Here is a 20,976-nt window from a genome sequence, read left to right as displayed (position 1 = left end):
CCCCCAACCAGTCTCTTCAGTCCCCCAGTTACAGCTCACCGGGCTCATCAACAACCAAGTCCACCTTGACCTTGTGCATCCCCAACTCCTCCTCGCTCACGGCGCCAGGAACCGCGGCTCGAGAAATGGCCGCTGCATCGTCCACAATGAGCCTCGCCACGTTCATCCCCATCAGGGCGCTCGTCTCCATCGTCGAGATGAAGCTCTCAATGCCAGATGTGTAGTACAGCCCGCTGCCCAGGATAGGGTCCTGGAATGTCACCCGCGGGAGCTCAATCGGGTAGGAGTAAAACCAGTGCGGGTAATACCACGAGATCGGGTCCACACCGCTGTTCTCGTCGTCTCCGCCCCGGGCCTCCTCCGTCGGAGCCGTAAACGTGTCTGGCACCTTGACGCCAAGGAGATCCGACAAAAACTGCGGGGTCACGGACTTGGGCGAAAATATCTTGTACACAAACTCGGTCTTGTTCGTCTTTGGGTTGACTGCCGCCCTGAGCGTGCTGACCGAGTAGAAGCCTGTCTTGCCAACGCCTTCAGCGCCCTCTTTCGGTTCCTCGTCCTTGGCAAGCGTCGTGTACACGTTGCTTGGGGCCTTGGCTCCCGGTGGGAGGTTGAAGAAGTCTGGGTGAAGCTTAAACGGAGAGGCAAATAGCGTGACGTGGAGCTTGGTGTAAGGGATTTCCTCAATGTGATGCTTGATGACGCCCTCGCCAGCTTCAATGTTGCTGAACTGCCAGGGAGAGGCAATAATCACATCATCGAATATGGTTTCAACAACTTCTGCATCGGCCTCGGCTGATCTTGTTGAAATCTCATATCTGGGGGCTGAAGATGAAGTCTTGGCTTTGGCAAAGCCAATGGAAGAGACGGCAGTATCATGGTACACAGCAGCACCGCTGGTCTTGACCATTTGGTCAAAAATCTGCCAGTTGCCACCATTCACAGACATGGCGCCATCCGTGGCAAACGAGACCTAGGGCGTTGTACATTAGTATACTAGGCCAAATCTATGAATCCCATGTTGGTGGATGTTTACCATGGCTTCCAGTCCATGAAGATATGCCAGGTTGGAGGCATAGTTGACCCTTGTGGCCGCCTGAATAATGTGCCTCGAGAATGCCTCGTCAATCTAGAACAAAAGTCGTCAGCTTAATGACAATAGAGCAAAAAGAAGCAGCCATTTCGAACCTTGTGCTCGGCGAGAAATTGCTCTCCCGTCACAGCTGTAATCTTCACCAGATCCAGCTCGTACGCCCTCGCCGTCAGCGATCGAAACGGGAAATACGGCTCCTCATACAGCTTGAGGAACTTGCCAACCACTTCCTTGACCAGGTTGACCGCTCGGTACGGGCTCATGCCGTACCGCCACCAGAGCTTGCCCGCATCCCACCACCAGGACGTGCCATCCGTGGTCTCGTAGACGAAGCTGTCGCCGTCCCAAATGGCCGTGACGTCGTCCTGGCTGCTGGCCGTGCGGTAGTTGGCGCCGATGGACAGGTTGAAGTTCTTGGTGCCATTAAACATGATGTGATTCACGGACACGAAAATGGAGGCGCCCAGCTCAATGGGCTGCAGCGGGTCATCAAACGCGCTGACGGTCAGCGTCCGGCCGCCAATCCGGCCCGTCTTCTCAAAGATTGTAATGTTGACTTTGACATCTGCTTCATCTGCATACTGTCGCAGATGGTACGCAGCCGAAGACCCGGCAGCTCCAGCTCCTGTGGGGTCTGGTTAGTTGCAAGCTGCCTGTCGTGCCATCTCTCTTATAGATGTTCCGTGTGCAAAGAAATCAATCTCAGCCAATGTCAAACTCACCAATGATTGCAATGTTCCTAACTCCGCTCGACTTGACCTCCTCTTCCTTGGAGGCCACCACCTCCCCGCCTAACGCGAGCCAGGCCGCAAAGGCCGAGCCCAATTGCAGCCGCATCCTGATCAACAAACGAGGTCCAGTTCAATACACCCACAGACAAGGTCAAAAGCAGGGGCAAGACAAGGCAATGATAGAGAAGAAGAAGAAGAAGAAGAAGAAGAAGAAGAAGTTGGCAGGATTATAAGAAATCAGGCTGCCCCTCTCATAATTTCAGCCCGGTATGATGAAAGCAAAAAAAAGGGCTCCGTGCATCCTGCAGGCGTGGTCTGACTGATTGCGTACGCACTAAAAGACGGGGTGAGGAGTGAGGGTACAATACGGGGGTACTCGCTATCAACTCAGATTGTTCCAGCCACAAAGAGGTAGCCCAACAGCCACAACCAACCATGCACATGTACCTAAGCTGCTGTTGGTGATGTGATTGTACATTCGTCACGTGCATCTCACCTCTTATTGCGCTTGTATTTGTTTGCGTGTTCGGATACATTTCTGGATGGGCAACTTGGGGCTGTTTGTTAATGACACTAGGCTGGGCTACTCTGATGAGGTAAATGGGGAAGGATTCTGGGGTCTACGGCTAAGGTACGGATCAGTGACAGGTAGTCCAACTACCTACCTCTAAGTACAAGTCTGCCCAGATTCAGACCCAAAACTTCCCAAGTATGACAGGATATCTCACTGCGGCCGATGATCAAGGCATTTTATGAATAAAAATAAATATAAACATACAGGATATCTAACATCTAAATACATCTTGGCCTCGCTGAGGGGATATTGAAAAAAAAAAAAAAAAACATCTGTACAATCTCTGTACGATTATCGCATAGCCTAAGTATACACCAAAACAAGTCAATCGCGCTCCAGGGGGAATCGTACTTTTTTTCTTGCGGAACATCCAGCCGTAAATATACCGCCTAATCCTCCATGGCTGTCCAAAAAGAAGTGGAAAAGCATAATGGAAAAATAAAAGCAATAGAAAACCAAAAAAATAAAAACTTAGCTTGTACCCAACATCTTATCAGTGTTCACATGTCGCCCTTCTCGTCCGTCACAGACTGGTATTGCTTTAACCAGTGCTGCTACCGCTGGTAAATAAATCGCCGGGAATTGTTGTCGTCTGCCGTGTCAACAGGGGGTGTTACTCCTTTGAGATGCTGTTTTCGTCGCACACAATACATGTGTGTTCAGCCGCTCTTCTTGGAGCTGCTGCTGTAATCGCTCAAGACGCCTCCTGCAGTGGCTGCAGAACTGCCTCCTGCGCGGAGAACAGCCTCGGCGCTAGCGCTTTTGCTTCTTCCGCGAATCGTTCCTGGGACTGCCTCGGTGCTACCCCGTGATCCAAGTGGGACCCGGCCGAGTCCCTGCTGTGAAATGTCGTCCAAGCTGCCGTCTCGCCCCTCATTTCTCGTCATGTCGATATCGTCATCGGGCTCTTCTCCATCTTCATCGCCGCTGGTCAAGTCTACACCGTCAGGGTAATCATCCGACTCATGCGGGTTTGCTCGTCGGCTCATGAGCCCTTCTGAGGAATTGAATTCATCATCTCCATCGGACCCAAACTCGTCCTCCGACCACGATCCTGCGCTAAAGGGTGGGAAAAATATGGCGGGTGGAGGAAGCGGTACTGGGTTCAGGCGCTTGATGCGGCCCGAAAGGTATTCAATGTTGATTTTCGACAAAGCATCCTTCTTCGGCAGTTGACGAACAGACAAGCGAGGCGACGAAGTTGACATTGTGGCTAGCCGGTTGATGATGTTATCTGTCGTTTCTTCGGACAACTTGGGCTGGCCCCCGCTCCTCTGCCCGACAAATGCATCGACCTTCGATCGCCTGGTCGTAACCACCACCATGAAGTGATCCTCTGGTAGTACACCACCTAAACCACATGGCTCAAGGGGGCGAACTTCAAGGATTTGCTGTACATCACTCCAAGGGAACTCCATGCTGATGTCGCTGGATTCATCTCCCGAGTCGGTTACCAGCTCGGGCACGCTAAGCCCGTCGTTGACATCCAATTTGGGTACGGAACCAAGGTCAAGATTAGCATCGCTCAAGGGCCGCCTAGTCATCGAAGTCCCCGATCCCGATCGATAGGGGATAGGCCGCACAAACTGCACTTGAGGGTCCAACCGCTCCCTACCGCTCGATAGCATGTACGTTGTTGGTGATATATCTCCTGGATCTCCAGATAAATCGGTACAAAACGGAGCACCACTATAGTAGATGATGGCACCATCGCGGCGACGTTTACGACGATTGGATGCACCAGAGCCGCTCTGACCCCACCGCGAGTCTGCATTACTCTCCTCGATGGGACCGAAAGACGACAGCGTTCCATCCTCCATCGACGATTGCTCGTGGGTCGACTGCTGATGAAGGAACAGAGGTTTATAGTGGAAGCTCTCGGATGATGCCGAAACTTGTGGTCCAAATTTGGACAAGTTATTGCCTGAGCTCCCAGATTCTCCAGTTGAGTGACCGGTCTTTTGTCTCTTGCGGTGGTCGGCTTTTGTGTTTTCCGTGTCATCCGTTTCTGGACTCCGCTGCGAATGGTCGCCTGAACTATCGCTGCTGAATTTGGTGCCGTCCGTACCACCGCGCCATCTGATTTTTCGACCATCTGGTGAGAGCTGAAACTTTGCGCTCAGGTCTACGACGGCACTCCGTACAAAGTCCGGGGTGACATTCATAATGTGCAATTGCGCCATGTTGCAGAGGAGATTCAAATACACCCAGCCCTCCTCGTCAGGATGGACGTCATCATTTGGCCGTTCTGGAGGGTTTGTGAGTAGCTCTGGAGGGACAAGACCTAAATGTCTTATGTACTCCATATTCTCGGACGGAATCTGGACGCGATCAGGATCGAGATCCAAGGGCCTCGTTGGTCTCTGCTCAGGAGGCGGCCGCATAGGCGGCGACGTATTCGTCCCTGAGCCGTTGCCGTTGCCGTTGCCGTTGCTACTACTGTTACCGTTACCCCCTGATTCGGTTTGATCTTCATTAGAGTTGGACGCTGAGCCCATGTCTTGGGATCTGCTCTTTTTCCCAGTATGTCCGGATTGGTGTTCCTGAGGAAGAATTCGAGCTTCACGCATAAGTTCTGGTGCAGAGTTGGAGTTGGTACTGGGATTGGCGTTTAGGCCCGGCTTTGGCTGCTGCACCAGAGAAGACCGCTGAGGAGAAGGATTGCCCGATATCGCCTGGGCTGGCGGTGGGACGAGGGGAGCCGGTCGAAGAGGCTGGCTCCGACGAACATGTTTGCCTCCGATTTTCCCCGTGAAGATTTGCTCAAGACGCCGGACCACTAGTTTCTTCTTTTCTTTTTCTGTCATGGCGACAAACCGGGGATACAGCCCTTCGGGGATCTCGCGCAAGTAGTTCTCTACTTTCTGTTCGTTCGTCTTGAACCGTGCGCCTCCTTGAGGTCTATTCAACGAGGTCCCAGACGAGCCAGCACCAGTCGACATGGACGCGTAGGCAGAGTCGACTGGTCGCGTATGCGATCCAGACGACGACGAAGCATGCTTCGACTGTGACTTTGAAACTGAACCAGCATACATCCGTTCGCGCGTGGCATGCCTCGACGATTTTTTGTTGTTACGCTGAGACGAAGAGGTATCGGGCGAGTCTCCTAAGCTCGCAGTGAAGTCTCGCAGCGTGGCCTCCAATTCACGTTTTTTCCTCTTCGGCAGCCCGTGTATCTTGATTTCAAACAGCTTGTCTTTCCGGAGCATATCAGGACCGTGCTGCCTGTAGCGCTTCAACTCTTCCTTCAACTTTTGGATCTCCACGGTGAGATCGTCGATGACGCTTCGGTAGTCATCAGCACTGCTGCTACGAGCTTTGGACTGGAGTCGAGGCAAGGCAGGTTGGAATTGATAGGGCTTGTCTTCGTTGGAAGAGTCTGACTCTTTTTGGAAGAATGGCGGGTCAACTGTGTTGGGCATGAGTATTTCGATACATTAGCTCACCAATCTACGGCATGGGCACTTACCATCCATGGCATTGCTGTCAAAGGTAGCCGTTGGATTTTGGTTGGACTGGTTAAACCACTTTTTGGCATCACTCTGGCCAGTTTCGTGGCTCTCCCCCGATGAAGCTCGACGAGGCGATGATGCATCTTGGTCACCTCGGTTCGGCGGACCTGGACCTTGGGCGCGGCTTGCTTTCATGGAGGCATCATGGGCAAGTTGGTGGTGCCGCAACGTGATGGAGTTTTCCGGCGAAGACCGTCGGGGGAGAGGGTGTCCTGTCGACGATAGGGGTGGTTCGTAAGGTCTGTCCTGTACTGGCTGCATTGTAATTCAGGTAAGAAGCATCAAAATGTTGGCAAATGTTTTTGGTCACTCTAATCATGAATCATTCTCCAGTTGCCAGGTGAAACTTCTTCAGTCCGAATTGGGACCTAAGAGATAATAATAGGTATTCAAGGGTCCAAGCAAAATGACGGCTTGTGACGTAGACAGGCCTCGTCAATCGCCTATACACTGTAGACGCATCGTTAACAGGATGTTCCTTACAAAAACTGTGTGTCTGTGACGAGGAGATTGGCTAGTGGAATGGGTAAAGGGCCAGTCAATCGAGCACAGAAGTGGCGTGTCATTTTGCCGTGGCACCTGGGGCGATCGATCGATCGAGCGAGCTGGATAAGCAGAGAGGGCCGCAACAACCTCGGGCAACTCACCTCAGAAAAGACCGAGCTGGGAAGAAAGATGTCGCTAGCAAAAGCCGATGGGGAGGTCAAATATTAAGGGGGGATGAAAAACAAAAAAAAAGAGGAATAATTAAAAGCAATGAAAGAATGATGAATAAAATGCCAGAGCGATTCAAGATCTTCGTATACGTCTTGATCGGTGCAGAAAGGGAAAAGAAAAAAAGCTCGGGTTCGCACTAGGTGGCGAGAATGAATCGACGACACGAAGGCAGCAACGGCGTTGTTTTTTCGTTAATTCAATCCACGTCGTTCTTTTTTTGCTGCCGGAAATCGTATACACCAGCTGTTGAATAGGAAATGTTCTGAGTTTGTCGTTTTTAACCCCTCGCGGCTGTTTGCGTTGTCAGATGGGGTTCAAATGGCAGGGCAGCCGCGGGTTCGGAGTCAGCTCCGTCTCTCTCAATAGGTACCGAGTCGCGTCCCGTTAAACATGCGTGTTCGGCGGCCTGTCAGGGGGGATTTCCGCGGCCAGATCACTCTATGACAGGAGACCTGGTGATGCTCGTTGCCAGAGTTTTGTAGGATCCACGAATGTGCCAAGAGGGGGTCAAGAGGTCGTGGTGTTGAGGGGAAATGAAGACGCTGACGGGGAATTAACAAGGGCGATGATGGCCAGTGGGGTGTTGGGTTGGAGGAAGCTCGTCGTCGAGACCCGGCCTGGGCTAGATGAGGTACAAGTATGATTTGGGGTTGATCGCCGTGGTGAGGCTGGTCTGTATTCGTCGTGGAAGGGAAAAGAAAAAAAAAAAGGAGGGGCGTGTGTGTGGCAGCTGGGTAGGGGGAGGGGAATTCTGGACCGAGAAAAAATTTGAGGGCTTGACGATGTATGCAGATGCGCGCGATGAGCCCGAAAGCCAGCCTTATTCCACAACGGCGGATTTGGCTCCTCACGGCGATGGAGGGAAGCGATGAGCCCGTACAGAACAGGTAAAGTAGAAATGGATACCCAGCAAAGATTTTCTCTGTCAATGGTGAGTCCATCGCTAGAAATGTTGAGTGGCAAGCCTGGGCTTTTCGCCGCAGCCAGTCGGTGGGCAAACCCCAGGGTGATGGCGCCGTGAGGCTTCGATTGGCAGGTCAGGAATCATGGTGCTGCGATCGGGGCAATCGCAGGAGCATCAACGCAAACCATGGAAATCAGGGTCTTGTTTGGGAGCTAGCGAGGCCGTGTCTCACTCCAGAGGGGTGCTGTTAGCGACGAGCTTCCATCAGATGCTCGTTTCCAAGTATGTACGAGTTGTGATTCGAGCACACGGTGCGGAACCGTGTGGGCAAATCGGACAACTGCAGGTGGACGGCATGTGGTTTGTGTATCCACAGAGACTTCTCTCTTATCACTCCGGCGATGGAGGGGATTCAGCCCAAGAAAGCGTGAGAGATGCTATCGGGCCTCTGCTAACGATAGTTCTGTTCCCGCCACTACCTATTTCAACCTACTTGCAGGTCAGCTTATCCCACTCGTACGAGTACTAGACATGCACAAACATTGACTCGTTTTGCTCTCCATACAGCCCCAGATGCTCGGCGGAGAGGCACCGTCTGGCAGCGCCTTGACAGGCCATTTGGCTCCAAGAAAGCGCTAACACGCGTGGCTGGGAGCTAGTCGCCGGCGCCAGGGAGCATTGACAAGCGCCAAAGGCGTCAACTTAATGTGGTGGCAGTCTGGAGAACCGAGTACTGCAACTGTTGAATGCTGAGTCCGTACTGCTTGCGGTCCATCGGATTCCAAGAGCATCGGCCCCGTTGTCTGTCTTGTTTCTATCAACCATTTGCGTCAGTCAAGGCTTGGTTCCAGAGAAGGCTGTTAGTACTTAGGGCTGTACCACACTCCGTACCGCATGTACTCGTACATGAAGATGCTTCCTCGCTTCGACTAGACACATGATCCTTGCTCGGCAGCGCGTGAAGCTCCTTGGCCGCCCATCTCTCCACCTGCGGACTGAGCCAACCAGGACCTTGCGGGGACGCAGGTCGCAAGGTTTGGAGGGTGTAGATCTTGGTTTTTGGCTGGCATCGACCGAGAAGCTGGCCAGGGTCAGCCTTCGGAACTAACTTGATCCGCGACACTGGGCTGTACCGTGGCTGCACTGTACTCCAACCCGTACCCGTACGTGTACGACTTTGCCTGCTCCCGAGTTTCCATTTTGTTTGCGAACCGTTACATACCTTACAATTTCTAATGTCGAGACCACCTCCAGACCACTGATGTGAGCTAAAGCGCCTACGCATACCCGTCATGTGGTCCAGAACCAAAGCCCTCAGAAATCTCGAAGCCCATCGAGGCGCGTCGTCAGCCCAGCCCGAACAAGAACAAGAGGATCCCACCGATGCGCCATCCCTCTTCCGCCGCTGGCATCCTTGACTCGGGCAATCAGCATCTCAATCAGGGGCCGGCCGTTCAGGCGGGCTATATTGTGGCGCGATTATGACGTCCCTCCTCAGACAGATGGGGATCCGTAGCCCAGAACGGTTTGCACGCAAGGATTGTCGATGGGTCTAGACGGGCCCGTCTCGCAACGGCGAGGGTGTGGGAGCGGGCTGGTGTGTGCCTGGGTGTGTGTGCGAGTGGCCCTCTGCAGCATGCTGGAAGCAATTTAGTCGGAGAACTTTGACTTCCTTCGCCTTGGATCCGGTACTGCACGACTCTTGGGAACTTTGCCTACCTCTAACCTACTCGTACGAGTATACGAGTATGACTGCTGCACGGCATGACATTGTTCAGCTTCCTGTCGGCGAGTCATGCGTCTCATTTCTAATCTCTTAACACTTCCCAGCTTCCAACACAGTCACCCTCCATGTACTGCTGTTACCGTCACCTCATTTCAACAATGTCTTACAAAGAGGCAGCATCCTTCACGCGGGACCACCAACCGACGATTTGCCATTGACGCCAGGCTGCATGCTGAGCTTCCCCGCAATGGCATGGATCGGCCTCATTGCTCAACTCTCACAGTTGCAAAACTCCGCCGATTCCCGGTCCACAGCCATTTCTCTCCAACTCTATGGGCACAATGACGTCTGCCCATTTGCCTCTTTTGTTGCTGAGCCCTGCATCAGCACTGCGTCGGCACGTGATGGAATCGGCGAGAACCGGCCCCCACTCGGACTCCAACTCCAAGGCGCGCTAGCGCACAAGACAAGATGCAGATGGTTCGAGATACAGCAATGAACTGCTTTTTCAAACACTGAGCCTTGAAGAAGAAGACAAAGTTGACGATAATGCAATCACTGTCCTCTCATTCCTCTTTGGCTATTTTGACTGCTATCAAAAGGTCTCTCACTTGAGATGCAAAAGTGTCCGCTAACACGGGCTTCTCCAAGCACTTGCACAAGCCCAATGTTTCTCCATCTCCTCGTTGTATCAACCAAATGCTAATTCTATTTTGATTCTACCGTTTCCGTATAATACCGAATAGTATCAACCGGTGCAGCCCTATCTAGGCTCTCCATTTCACGTCGTTTTACATGCTACGCAAACGACAGTATCACAACCTCCGTACGGCCTGTCACGCTCCTCTCGGGGCAGTTTTTATTCAATCCACACCCCCAGGGCGAAGGCCGCCTCGATCTCTCCAGGCTGCACTGCTAGCTCAGATCGGGAGGCCACCTCGGGGCCAACAACCCCAATCGGAGCTTGCCTACATGCATGCTGCGGCTCAAAGTATTGCTGGGCATGCAGGTAGGAATGGAACACGCCTCGTTTCGTTCCCTCAGGGGTCCTTTTGCTCGGCTGCCTCCTTTGCCAAGGGAATGAGTACCGATCCGTTGGATCTCATCTTATTATTCTTCATGGGATGGTGAAGCTTTGCAATAACAGGGCTGAGCGGGAAGAGGCGAACTTCGCCTTGTCGGTGCCGCTGCCACGTTGCCACTAGCTTTGGGTTTGTAGAATCTGCACGACCCTGCTTTTGATGACCGATCTGCAAGGGTTGTGCAATGGCCTGTGCTAGTTTAAGCGCAGGAGAATAAACATCGATACTTGTGCCTTGAAAAGCAAAGCTTAACTAGACTCCAACAATGGTCATAGTCTAGGGTATGAAGAGGAAGAGGGCTACTGCAACAATCTTGACGATGAAGGGGTAAGAATATACCTGGCGTGCACTGATTTTGGTGCTTTTAGTATGGATATAAGTCCTCCCACCGCCTGGCGACGCATCTCTTCCTCAGAAACTGCAGGTCTTCCTTGTGTTAAACTATCCTACTATAGAAATTTCAAAACGGGTACATATAGCAGCATTAGTACCTGGGTAGGTAGGTATGTACTAAAGTAACAGGGGCACGCATAACAGATACAATTCTTGAGCGACCAGTGAAATGTTTTCTCACTCAGGCCTGTGGGGGAAGCTATTCCCATCTCGCTGCTCACAGCCAAAAAGTTCTATTCCATCACAGCTGCAGGGACCCCCGAATAGCGCCTTGATACCACACCACGCCCACCGGAGCTAATGCTCCTAACCAGGGGGGAGATTGAAGCCCTCTCTAACACCAGAAGCAGTATCGCAGATCCTACCCGGCAGGTTAGGGTTGGGTTGACTTATCCAGGAACAGAGAGACGAAAAGGCCATCACTTTGCCACAAGCAATAGGTAGAATGCGCGGGTGCTAATCAAAGTCAAAGTGCCCAATCCTACCCATGTCACCCTACCCTACCCATCAGGCGCAGATTTTGTTTCATAGCGGTGTCCATGTTTCTTATTTCTGTTCTATGTTATACTAGGTATGCAATGTTCATCTCTTGCTCCTCTTACTCTATCTTTAATCTTGCTCTTAATCATGCCCACATAGTCTCTGTACTGTAGTCTCTGCATTTGTTTCTGTTTCATCGTATTCGCTCGTTTTAGGTATAGCACTCCTTTACTCAGCACTCCTCTTAAGGTCCTTTGCAAGGAGAGACTCGCCCGTCATCTCCTCAGGCTGGGGCAGCCCCATGGAAGCCAAAATAGTAGGGGCAACGTCGCCAAGGACACCACCCTGTTTCTTTAGGCTCCAACCTTCGGGAGCGTTGGCCATGATGAACGGCACCTTGTTGGTGGTGTGGCTCGTCTTGGGCTTTCCATCGGAGAATTTCATCTCTTCGGCATTGCCGTGATCGGCAGTGATGAACAGGATGTACCCCTCTTTCTTGCATGCGTCCAGAATCTTTCCAATGGCCTTGTCGGTGGCGGCACAGCCAACAATGGCAGCCTCGTAAACACCAGTGTGGCCCACCATGTCGGGAGGAGCAAAGTTGTTCATGACAAAGGGGAACTTCTGCTCGGCCAGACGCTTGACAACCTGGTCCGCCACGCCGTCTGCAGACATCTCGGGGGCTTGGTCGTAGGTCGCGACCGACTTGTTGGAAGGAACAAGGTCCTGGTCCTGGTCGCGAGTCTCGAGAGGGAAGACCTTTTCAACACCGCCGTTGAAGAAGAAGGTGACGTGGGCGTACTTTTCAGTCTCGGCGATGTGGACTTGCTCCACGTTTTGCTTTCCAAGCCACTCGGCCAGGACGTTGTCCATCTTTTGGGGCTCAAAGGCGGCATCGAAGGGGTAATCAGTCTTGTATCGGGTCATGGTGACAAGCTTGTTGATCTTGGGGTAAGGGAAGTCGGGCAGAACAGATCGGTCAACATCACCGAGCACCTGGGTGATTTGTCGTGCGCGATCGGATCGGTAGTTGAAGAAGAAGACAGTGTCGTCGTCTGGTTCATGGAGTGTTAGCCCTGAATCTCCAATTGATCGGACGATAACTCCCAGTAAACTCACCCTTGATACGGCCCTCGTCACCGCCGATAATAATGGGGGTAAAGAACTCATCCCTGTTCTCCTTGCCCTCTTTCTCATATCGAGCCTTGATAGTAGCAACCGGGTCCTCGGACGCCTCGCCCTCGCCCAGAACAAGACCCTTGAGAGCAACCTCAACACGCTCCCATCGCTTATCACGGTCCATGGCATAGTACCGGCCGACGACGGTGGCAATCTGGCCAAGGCCAAGCTCCTTTATGAAGTCGACCAGCTCCTCCATGTAACCCCCACCAGACTTGGGGTCGGTATCACGGCCGTCACCGAAGAAATGGATGAAGACCTTGGGGACATTGTACTTCTTGGCAGCCTTGAGGATGGCATACAGATGTGTCTGCTTGGAGTGCTGTACGAGCATTAGTATATTTTTTTACCACGGGATTTCTCAAAAAGAGGTCAACCTACCACACCACCGTGAGAAACCAGGCCACAGAGGTGCAGACGGCCATTGCCGCTTGCAGCACCCTCGAGAGTCTTTTTGAGGACCTCGTTGTCGGCGAACTCGTCCTTCTTGATGGTCTGGTCGATGCGGACGACATCCTGCCAGACAACACGTCCAGCACCAATGTTCAAGTGGCCGACCTCGGAGTTGCCCATCAATCCCTCGGGCAGTCCCACCGCCAGCGATGAGGCGTCGAGCTCGGTGAATCCAGTCTCGCTCTTGGAAAGCTCGTCCATGACGGGGGTCTCGGCGGCGGCAATGGCATCGCCATCCTTGGGGCTCTCGTCGGAGGGGATGCCCCAGCCATCAATGACGACTGTAAGAGCGCAACAGCAGTAGAATTAGCCACCCAAGCTCAAGGTACACCAGGACAAAGCAGCAGGCAAGGACATAGTCCGGCCTCTTGGGCGGCGATCCCATCTCAACAGCGGCCGGCGCCGAGTTGACGCGGCGCAGGTTTGGGCGCGGGATTGGCTGAGGGGTGGGAGAGGCATGGCGGGGCAATGGCTGGGAGTGAGATTGAGGAGGAGACGTACTGAGGCAGGCCTTTTGCTCTGTCTTGGACATGGTGAGAGGGCTCAATGGCAGGTTTGGCGGGATGAAGAGAGTGTAAGGAGGAAGAGGGAGAGGACAGTAGGTGCGTGATTTGATGGGGAGATGAAGCTTTTTTTCCACTGCCGGTCCTAGAAACATACCACCTGGACTAAGGAGGCTTGGGATGGTGGGGTTGATGGCGATGGGCCGCCGATGTCATCCATTATCGGGCTCTGCTGATAAGTTCCACCCAAGCACCAGGCGAGTGGTGTTATTAGCACTGGAGCTTCTGCGCACAAGGCAGTACGAGTACAGTTACAGTTGCAGTTGCAGTTAGGTAGCGAGGCGGCAGCGCTAAAGAGCCCTCCGTGCATCGGGCCGTTTCTCGCCCTGGCCACTAAGCTTGCGTCCAATCTCTGCCAACTCCCCTCAATAACCCCGTCAACGTCAACGTCAACGCCTTGCGAGACAAAATTCCCCGTCAACCAATCAATCAGGGCATGCCATTCGTGTCATTATCCATCGTGATTGATCATACGCCTTGACTCTTAGCTAGGCAACTTGGCGACTGACTTCCATACCCTCCCAACGCGTTTCTGGTACTACCTCAAATCAACTGGACATCCTGAGCCCTGAATCCTGAATCCTGAATTCAACGCGTTACCATGGCTTCAGAGCTGCCGGCACTCTCTCTGCCTTCTACGCTGTCCCCCGATGATCTCGACTCTCTGTCCGAGCTGTCCATTGTCCTGGCAAAGGTCCGCGCTGGACTCCAGTCCTCCACTGGCCTCACGACGGGAGCTACTCCTGGCGGGCCAAGCAGCAGCGGCCAGCAGCTCTCTTTCAAGGACGTACCTGGTGCGACCGACAAGCTCAAGCACAAATTGCAGCACGCCAGGGCCCAGGTTCGCGCGTTGCCAGACATGGATCGCTCCATCGAAGAGCAAAGGGCCGAAATCAAAGAGCTCGAAACGCGAATTGAGATGCAGCGTGCTTTGTTAGAAAAACTTCGCGAGAGCGGCGTACAGTTTAGCAAAGACGCATACGCTACTGGAGACAAAATGGAGCTGTGAAGAAGAGATTTGTGCAGACACTTGAATCTCTCTCGAGCCCAAATCAAAAGTAGTCATATCTGGATGATTTTCCCTCCCGAGAGGCTACCTATTAGCTATTTTTACGTATGCGACGCTCGATAATGCAATGGCCTGCGTCTACTCTCTCCATTGGCCACCTCATTTCGGCGGAATTCCAACCTTGGCCAGAATTTTTTCGACACTGCCGCCTGGTTGGCCCGGTACAATCTTGGTCCAAACCTCCTCGTCAAGCCTCTGGGTTTCGGATAGAGTGGTCCAATTGGGACTCGGGGTTGTTTTCAACCATTTGAAATCATCAACCTGGTCCCACTGATTCTCTGTCGATTTATCGGACTCGGTTTGCTGTACAGACAAACAAAGTCAGCGCCTTTCGTTACACAAAAATAAAGTCACAAACCAAGGGCAGATACATACATAACACGAAGGAAGAGGAGCAAAGCGCATGCCTGAGCAGTCTTCAATAATGGGGTGGCTAGCGCAGTGCAGATAGATATTGACGTTTTTGCAGTCATGAATTCGGACCTGATGCGCCACAACGACCAAAGTGCTGTTGGACACATCGTTGATGTGTATTGGTCCATTTACCCTACCGGCCACGATAAGACATCTGTCGATATTCTTGAGGATGAGACCGGGGAACGGTGCTCCTTGAGCTGTGGGTATTGAAAGGTCAATAACACAGTCTTTCAGGTCCCGCAGCGATCCCGATGCGGTAGCTCGCGAAGCAGAGGAGGGAAGGATAATGTGAAGGCCAGTCTGGTCCGAGATGCCAATACTCTGAGCAGCAGAGAAGCTGGGCTTGCGAATAGATCCGGCACCTAGCTTTGCCAGCTCCTCGTTGTAATCTTTTCCCCTGGATGGCAGATCACCCACGATATCCCGGGCCTCTTCCGATATGCTTCTCGCTGCTCCGGGTGCACGTTTTGGACTATGAGGGCGTCGGGATAAGCTGCCCGGGTTCAATCGCGGGTCGTTTTCGGGTGCTCCCATGTCAACATGGTCGGTTCCAGTGCGCCGAAACTGGAAGCGTGACTTTGGTGCTACTTTGGCAATCGTTTCGTTGAGCTTATCTTGGAGGCTTTTGATTGCCTATAAACATGATTTGCGATCAGTCTGGCTTCTCTCAAGACGGGATTATGGAGGAGGGCGACAGACATCTGAGTATTGGCGTCGATCGTATGCCGGGGTGAATTCGGCGGCATCGGCAACCTCATTCTGCAGCTTGCTGATGCCAGCCAGGATGTGGTCTGTAGCCTCTTGTCGCTCGCCTCCGATGGAAGATAGATGTGCCAATTGATCAATCTGATCTTGAAGAACTGCAGAGGGGGAAAGAAGAGCCATTCGTTAGCAATCATGCGTTGATGAATACCAAGGTACCATTTGAGGTCATAAGTAAGCCAGAAGCAGCAGCCCACCTTCAATGCTGTCACGAAAGTGACGGTAGAACTTCTCCTTGGGATCCACGGTGGTAGCCATCGGAGCGACAATATGCTATGGTATGCCTTGTGAAGGAATTGCCGTGATATTCGCCGCCGTGACTGGGTACTAGGTAGAGAATGCAGAAATAAGGTGAGATTGAGAGAAAACTGCCGGTGTATTTATGCGTTGATGCTGCCTGGGCAAGCTCTCCGCGTTTTCGCTTCAGCCTCCAAGGCAGCTTCTTTCGTGCCTCTTCTTACACCAGCCCTGTCAGGTGGTCCTTTCCTGTTGGCAACACACGACACGCGATCGAACGACACAAGTTCGATTTCCCGGGAGCTGCACGACTTCCGGATGCGCACACAGCGGGCAATCGCGTGATTCCGTACTATGGATGATGCGACTCTTGAGGGGAAAAAAAGCTGAGAAGGAGGAGAGAAAAGGAGAGAGGGAGAGGTAAAAGTTGGGGAGCTGCAGGATCAGGAAAAATACAAGAACGAAGTGAAAGTGAGCGTCATATGAATTGACCCCACGCTACCTTTATGGACTGGAAAGGGAAAAGAGGGGCGGCGAAAGAGCTGGTCAGGGGATCTGATGCTGGGCAGCTTAAGTTGATGGCTGAATGGCGGGGAGCTAAGAGACGTCATTTTACGGCGAGGCTTTGAGCCATATTGATGTTGAGTTTTCAATTGTTTGGATAGATACGGAGTATGTAAGATATAGTAGACATGTGTCGTGCAACTCTCGCTTGCTGCGGGCGTGCGTTGGTATGTTACGCCACTATTTGTGTGAGTGCATTGATTAATTAATTAATCACGAGGTCTTGTTTCATTTGATCATGGCAAAGATTTGCGAGCTGCACGCAATTACACGAGGAACAAACATCGCTTAGCAGTGAATTGGTACATCGCAACTTCACGTTGTTCATAACTCCAAGGTTTCATTGTCCAATTGCTTGTTTTATTAATTTTTTTTGATACTTAAGGTTAAGCTTTGTTGTTGTTGAAATGATGAGAAAACTCATTGCCCGACTGCCAAACGCCAGCTCTTATGACTATCCTTCTAGTTCTTTTGAGGACTGGAATTGGGAGAAGAATAGAACACCGAAGAGAAGAAAAAATAGGAGGCGCGATGCTCCTTTCATAAATGTGTCCATTGAAGTGGAGATCAAACTTGTATCCCATCGTATGCTAGCAACTGCAACACAAATGACACAAATAAAAGCCTTCGTTGCTCGCCAGCAATAGCATAAAAGATGGGAAACAAAAAGGGAAAAAACAATAATAGGTATATAGAAAGAAACTGCAAGATATGCTTTCTACTGATGATGCCAGTCATGATATGGCTAGTATGAGAAGAGAACAAGAACTGTTGTTGCTGCAGCATCAAAGACATTGTCGTGATTCATGTTCCAGAACATGGAAAGAAGTGAAAGCAGAAATGTATCTGAAATATCATCACTTGTGACTGAGGTCGTTATGCAAACCACACAAACGTCCGACAATTGTCACAGGTGTATTTCTGAGCCGGGTTACAAGTGCATGAGGAACATGAAGACACCGGAGTAGGTAAATGAGCTTGGTTGAGGTGACTGAGTTCAGGAGGGGTGGCCGAGTCGTCTGAAAATGTGTCGTTCTCGGGGGTGAGGCGTGTGAACTCGCGGAGACCACTCAGTATCTCAGCCGAGGGGGTGTTGATGCCCGAATCCACAAACTGAGAACACAAGTCGAAGTCTTGCTGCAGCGGAGAAGCGTGCCTCATCTCAGAAGTCTGTTCCATCTGCATAAGAGGGGAATGCATTTGAGCCGGAGAAATCATTCCCATCCCCACGGGAGAGTGCATCTGCATCTCGGGAGACTGTCCCATCCAGGGAGTCTGCTGCACCCCATGAGCAGGCATTCCGGAAATCGGCACCTGTACTTGCATCCCAGACATCTGCATCATCCCCGGGGGGTCTATCGGAGAAGTCTGTTGAGGCAGTGGCTGCAGTGAAGTCTGTCGCGGATACCACTGAGGACCTGTTGGTTGGACTGCCGCTTGCTTGTAATTAGGAAAGTATTGCTCAAAGGCCTGGTTGATGTCGTTTCCCCGCCATCGTTGGAGAGATGACTCTATGAGGTCGCACACTTCTTTTCCGCCGTGGCCGCCCTGCAAAGAGCCCGATGGCAAACGGAAGCTCCACTCTTTGAACCGTTCCAACTCGGTATCCTCTTCCTCATACATGGCCTCATTGAGAACAATCTCACGGGTGATTCGAAGGGCTTTCCCGGTTCGCTTCTTGTGTATTTTGCTGGCCTGCAGAGCAGATTTGATCCGCGCCTCTATGTCTCGATCACTGCGCCGCGAGGCAGCTATGTACGCGCGCTCTGTGTTTTCATCATGAGTTCGCTCCGACTGTAACCGCTTAGCATCCTGTCATATTCATGGCTATTCTGAGGCTTACCTGGGAGTTTGATTTCCGACGTTCCGCCTGCTGTTTCTGCTTGGGTTTGCCATTCGTCTTCTTGGGAGGGCACTCGACTGCTGAAACCCTGGTATCCAGCTTGTCCATATTTGTTGCGGATCCCGGCTCTTGAAACCTCTTATAGAATAAGCTGTGGGCGGAATCCCCCGTGGGGGGGTAGTTGGCGAATTATCGGCTAAGCGATAGAGCTCAAAGTCGAAATCAAAATAAGTGAAGAAGTTGTGCTCCTCCGCGATGTAAGAGACACACTCGTCGTGGGCGAAGGTATGGATCTCCTTTGGCTGGTAGCGGTACAAGTTGCAGTAGTATAAGATGGCGTTCACCGGAGGTACTTGTTCACACAAAATAAGGTAGTATCGTAGGTATCAATTTGAAGTTAAGATAAGCGTCACTTGGAGTAGAGATATCACAAAGCTTTCGGTGATGTGATGCAACAAGAAGGAGAGAGGGAAACGAAGTGTGTGGGCTGGCCAGCTTGCAGCTTTTAATCTCCCCCCTCAAAGATCGTCCATCTGCCTCCGCACAGCTGCAACAAGCAACAAGGCCACCGATTCGAAAATGCATGGTTGGGCTAGTGCTTCGCGCCCCGATCTGCAACTTCTGAACTCATCGGATTCTGGTCGGGAGATCGCGATCTCGATGCGGAGCAGTTAGGCCTGTGGCGCAGGAAAAAGTACCGCCCAGGTACCTTGGGGACCGCATCTCTTTCTTGCTTGCAGCCATGCACTCGTACTCCCGACGTTACTGTGGGCGTTGGTAAGACGGGCATGTGGTCAAGCCTCATTTTGATTGATTTTCCCTGATGAAGGACATGGAAGAATTGAAGCCTGGCTGAATACAAGGTAGCAAGTAAACCGGTACCTACTAATCCTCCAGCGCCCTTTGGAGCATCACAGCGCGTAAAGACAGCCTGCAAATGTTGAAAGAATGCTGTGGGCATGTCCCTTCTCTGCTTCTCCATCATGTGATGCACAAGGCCGCTCAGCATCAGACAAGATCCATACCAGCAGCCATCAGCCACCTCGCTCATTCTCACGACCAAATGATCTCTGTTCAGAGTCCCCCCATCATCACACATGATCTCAATTTCAACATGTTCAACCGTGAATCGTGACCTTGGCAAAACAAAAGCCCGTCTGCTACCGGTATTTCCAAGATTCAAAGGCACAACGGAGCTTCTGCTCCGCCCCCGTCGCCGTGGAACCACAAGGTGGCGGTACTTGCGAGTACATGCGCGCCTTAACAGCCCGCCAATTGATCTGCACCCTGATACGGCAGGATTTGGCAAACCTCCCCCTGCCTGCTATCCGTGCGCTAGGCCTGATGGGAGGGCTCCGCATGACAGCCAACTTGCGTCAGACAACCTCCAACCTCGCTGCTGAAATTGCTGATGTGCTTTTGATTGCCTGCAGATCCTTGATTCAGCTCTGTCGAGCTCCTTCCAGAAGCCACATCCCGAGGCATTGGGTCGCCATTATGTCACCCAGCAGGAAGAAAAGATGGCGCTTCTCGGAGCAGATGGTGCGACGCTTGTTGTCTCTCACCTCTCGCCATCCAGGCGGATGCTCAGTTTAGCGGATGGCGACACTGCGAGGAGATGGGCGTTTGACCACGTTTTGCTCGCCATCGACGCTATCATGCCGGGGGGGCTTAAACCATGTTTACAGTCTTTCGTAAGCAAACGATCGACCGCTACGGCGAGGGTTTCTCTCTGGTCCGCATGCAGCAACCTCTCATGTGCCTCTACATGCCGAGAGCTTTCCCAATTCAGTCAGCATCGAGCTCGAAATACTACACAAGCAAACAAGGTACTGCTGTAGGCAAATGTCTAACCGCGGTACCTGCATGCCTGTAGTATGTAAAACAGTCTGGTTCCATGTACATACGTACGCCTATGCGTCCGATTAACTCGGCCAATCAAAGCTGCAGCCTAATCGTGGAGTACTTACTCCGTAGATTGCTCTGCAGAGTCTCTATGTTGTCCACGAGTTCTTGAAAAACCTCCATGACAAATATCCCATCTACGCCTCCATCAAAGGTTTCAGGTCCGGTCTTCACTACGGCCCCGGGTAGTCCGTCTTCCGGATCTGCCACCTTTGGAGATGTCCCGGCGGTAGATCAAGCTGCCGACCATGACATCAATCGTGAAGTAAATTACGGCGAGGCTGGTGAGCAGAAACACTTCGGGGCATAGGCCGTCAACCAATCACTTCTGTGTCTTCACGACTGTCTTTTCCCCGAAAGTTCCGCCAGTTCCTCGAATATACATGCCCCGTACATGCCGAAATACTCGTTATTGCTGCAATGGAAATGGTATCTCCTCATCCAGGACGACGCATGCTCGGGCTGCCCATGCTAAACATGTCTCTCCCTTGATAGTGGCTAAAGGGGCTTGACGCGCGTCTTCGTCTTCAGGAGACTCGTTCTCTCTCCTTCTACCAGTGGCAAGGGTGAGATGAAAGCCTCAACTTGCCACGTCTGATGGCAGCACCCGCTGCAACCCGCGGGCAGCCGACTCAAAATTACCTTTTGCGCCCTCAAGCCTCAAGCCTCAATTCTCAAACTTCAAGCCCATTCCGTGCGGCACCATCCATGAATGGCGTCGAGTGAGGCTGCCTACCCTGTAGCCATACAAGGCGTTGTTGCCAAAGGCAAA

The 20,976-nt window shown here is 52.1% G+C and overlaps 6 protein-coding genes across 6 annotated transcripts; 1 reads left to right on the top strand and 5 right to left on the bottom strand.

Annotated features, from left to right (window-relative positions):
* Positions 1 to 28: 28 nt before the first annotated feature.
* On the bottom strand, positions 29 to 1,930 carry Triagg1_10034 (uncharacterized protein; the record flags this gene model as incomplete). The annotated part of the gene is made up of 4 exons (XM_062894067.1): positions 29 to 973; positions 1,037 to 1,129; positions 1,189 to 1,718; positions 1,816 to 1,930. 4 exons carry the CDS (start codon positions 1,928 to 1,930, stop codon positions 29 to 31), a joined length of 1,683 nt encoding a protein of 560 aa, XP_062751048.1.
* Positions 1,931 to 3,057: 1,127 nt separating this feature from the next.
* On the bottom strand, positions 3,058 to 6,171 carry Triagg1_10033 (uncharacterized protein; the record flags this gene model as incomplete). Its single annotated transcript, XM_062894066.1, has 2 exons — positions 3,058 to 5,807; positions 5,868 to 6,171. 2 exons carry the CDS (start codon positions 6,169 to 6,171, stop codon positions 3,058 to 3,060), a joined length of 3,054 nt encoding a protein of 1,017 aa, XP_062751047.1.
* A 5,269-nt stretch (positions 6,172 to 11,440) lies between these two features.
* Triagg1_10032 (uncharacterized protein) lies at positions 11,441 to 13,376 on the bottom strand (the record flags this gene model as incomplete). Its single annotated transcript, XM_062894065.1, has 4 exons — positions 11,441 to 12,267; positions 12,332 to 12,713; positions 12,773 to 13,125; positions 13,346 to 13,376. 4 exons carry the CDS (start codon positions 13,374 to 13,376, stop codon positions 11,441 to 11,443), a joined length of 1,593 nt encoding a protein of 530 aa, XP_062751046.1.
* Positions 13,377 to 14,008: 632 nt separating this feature from the next.
* On the top strand, positions 14,009 to 14,416 carry Triagg1_10031 (uncharacterized protein; the record flags this gene model as incomplete). The annotated part of the gene is made up of 1 exon (XM_062894063.1): positions 14,009 to 14,416. One exon carries the CDS (start codon positions 14,009 to 14,011, stop codon positions 14,414 to 14,416), a length of 408 nt encoding a protein of 135 aa, XP_062751045.1.
* Positions 14,417 to 14,575: 159 nt separating this feature from the next.
* Positions 14,576 to 15,913, bottom strand: Triagg1_10030 (uncharacterized protein; the record flags this gene model as incomplete). The annotated part of the gene is made up of 4 exons (XM_062894062.1): positions 14,576 to 14,779; positions 14,852 to 15,526; positions 15,593 to 15,753; positions 15,853 to 15,913. The coding sequence occupies 4 exons, from the start codon at positions 15,911 to 15,913 to the stop codon at positions 14,576 to 14,578; spliced, it is 1,101 nt and encodes a 366-aa protein (XP_062751044.1).
* Positions 15,914 to 17,332: 1,419 nt separating this feature from the next.
* On the bottom strand, positions 17,333 to 18,407 carry Triagg1_10029 (uncharacterized protein; the record flags this gene model as incomplete). Its single annotated transcript, XM_062894061.1, has 2 exons — positions 17,333 to 18,250; positions 18,300 to 18,407. The coding sequence occupies 2 exons, from the start codon at positions 18,405 to 18,407 to the stop codon at positions 17,333 to 17,335; spliced, it is 1,026 nt and encodes a 341-aa protein (XP_062751043.1).
* Positions 18,408 to 20,976: the final 2,569 nt, after the last annotated feature.

The sequence above is a fragment of the Trichoderma aggressivum genome (genome assembly GCF_033847375.1).
Source record: "Trichoderma aggressivum f. europaeum strain CBS 100526 chromosome Unknown scaffold_063, whole genome shotgun sequence".
NCBI classification, from domain to species: Eukaryota; Fungi; Ascomycota; class Sordariomycetes; order Hypocreales; family Hypocreaceae; genus Trichoderma; species Trichoderma aggressivum.
Note: the sequence above shows the minus strand (reverse complement) of the source record. Positions and strands in the feature narration are given on the sequence as shown.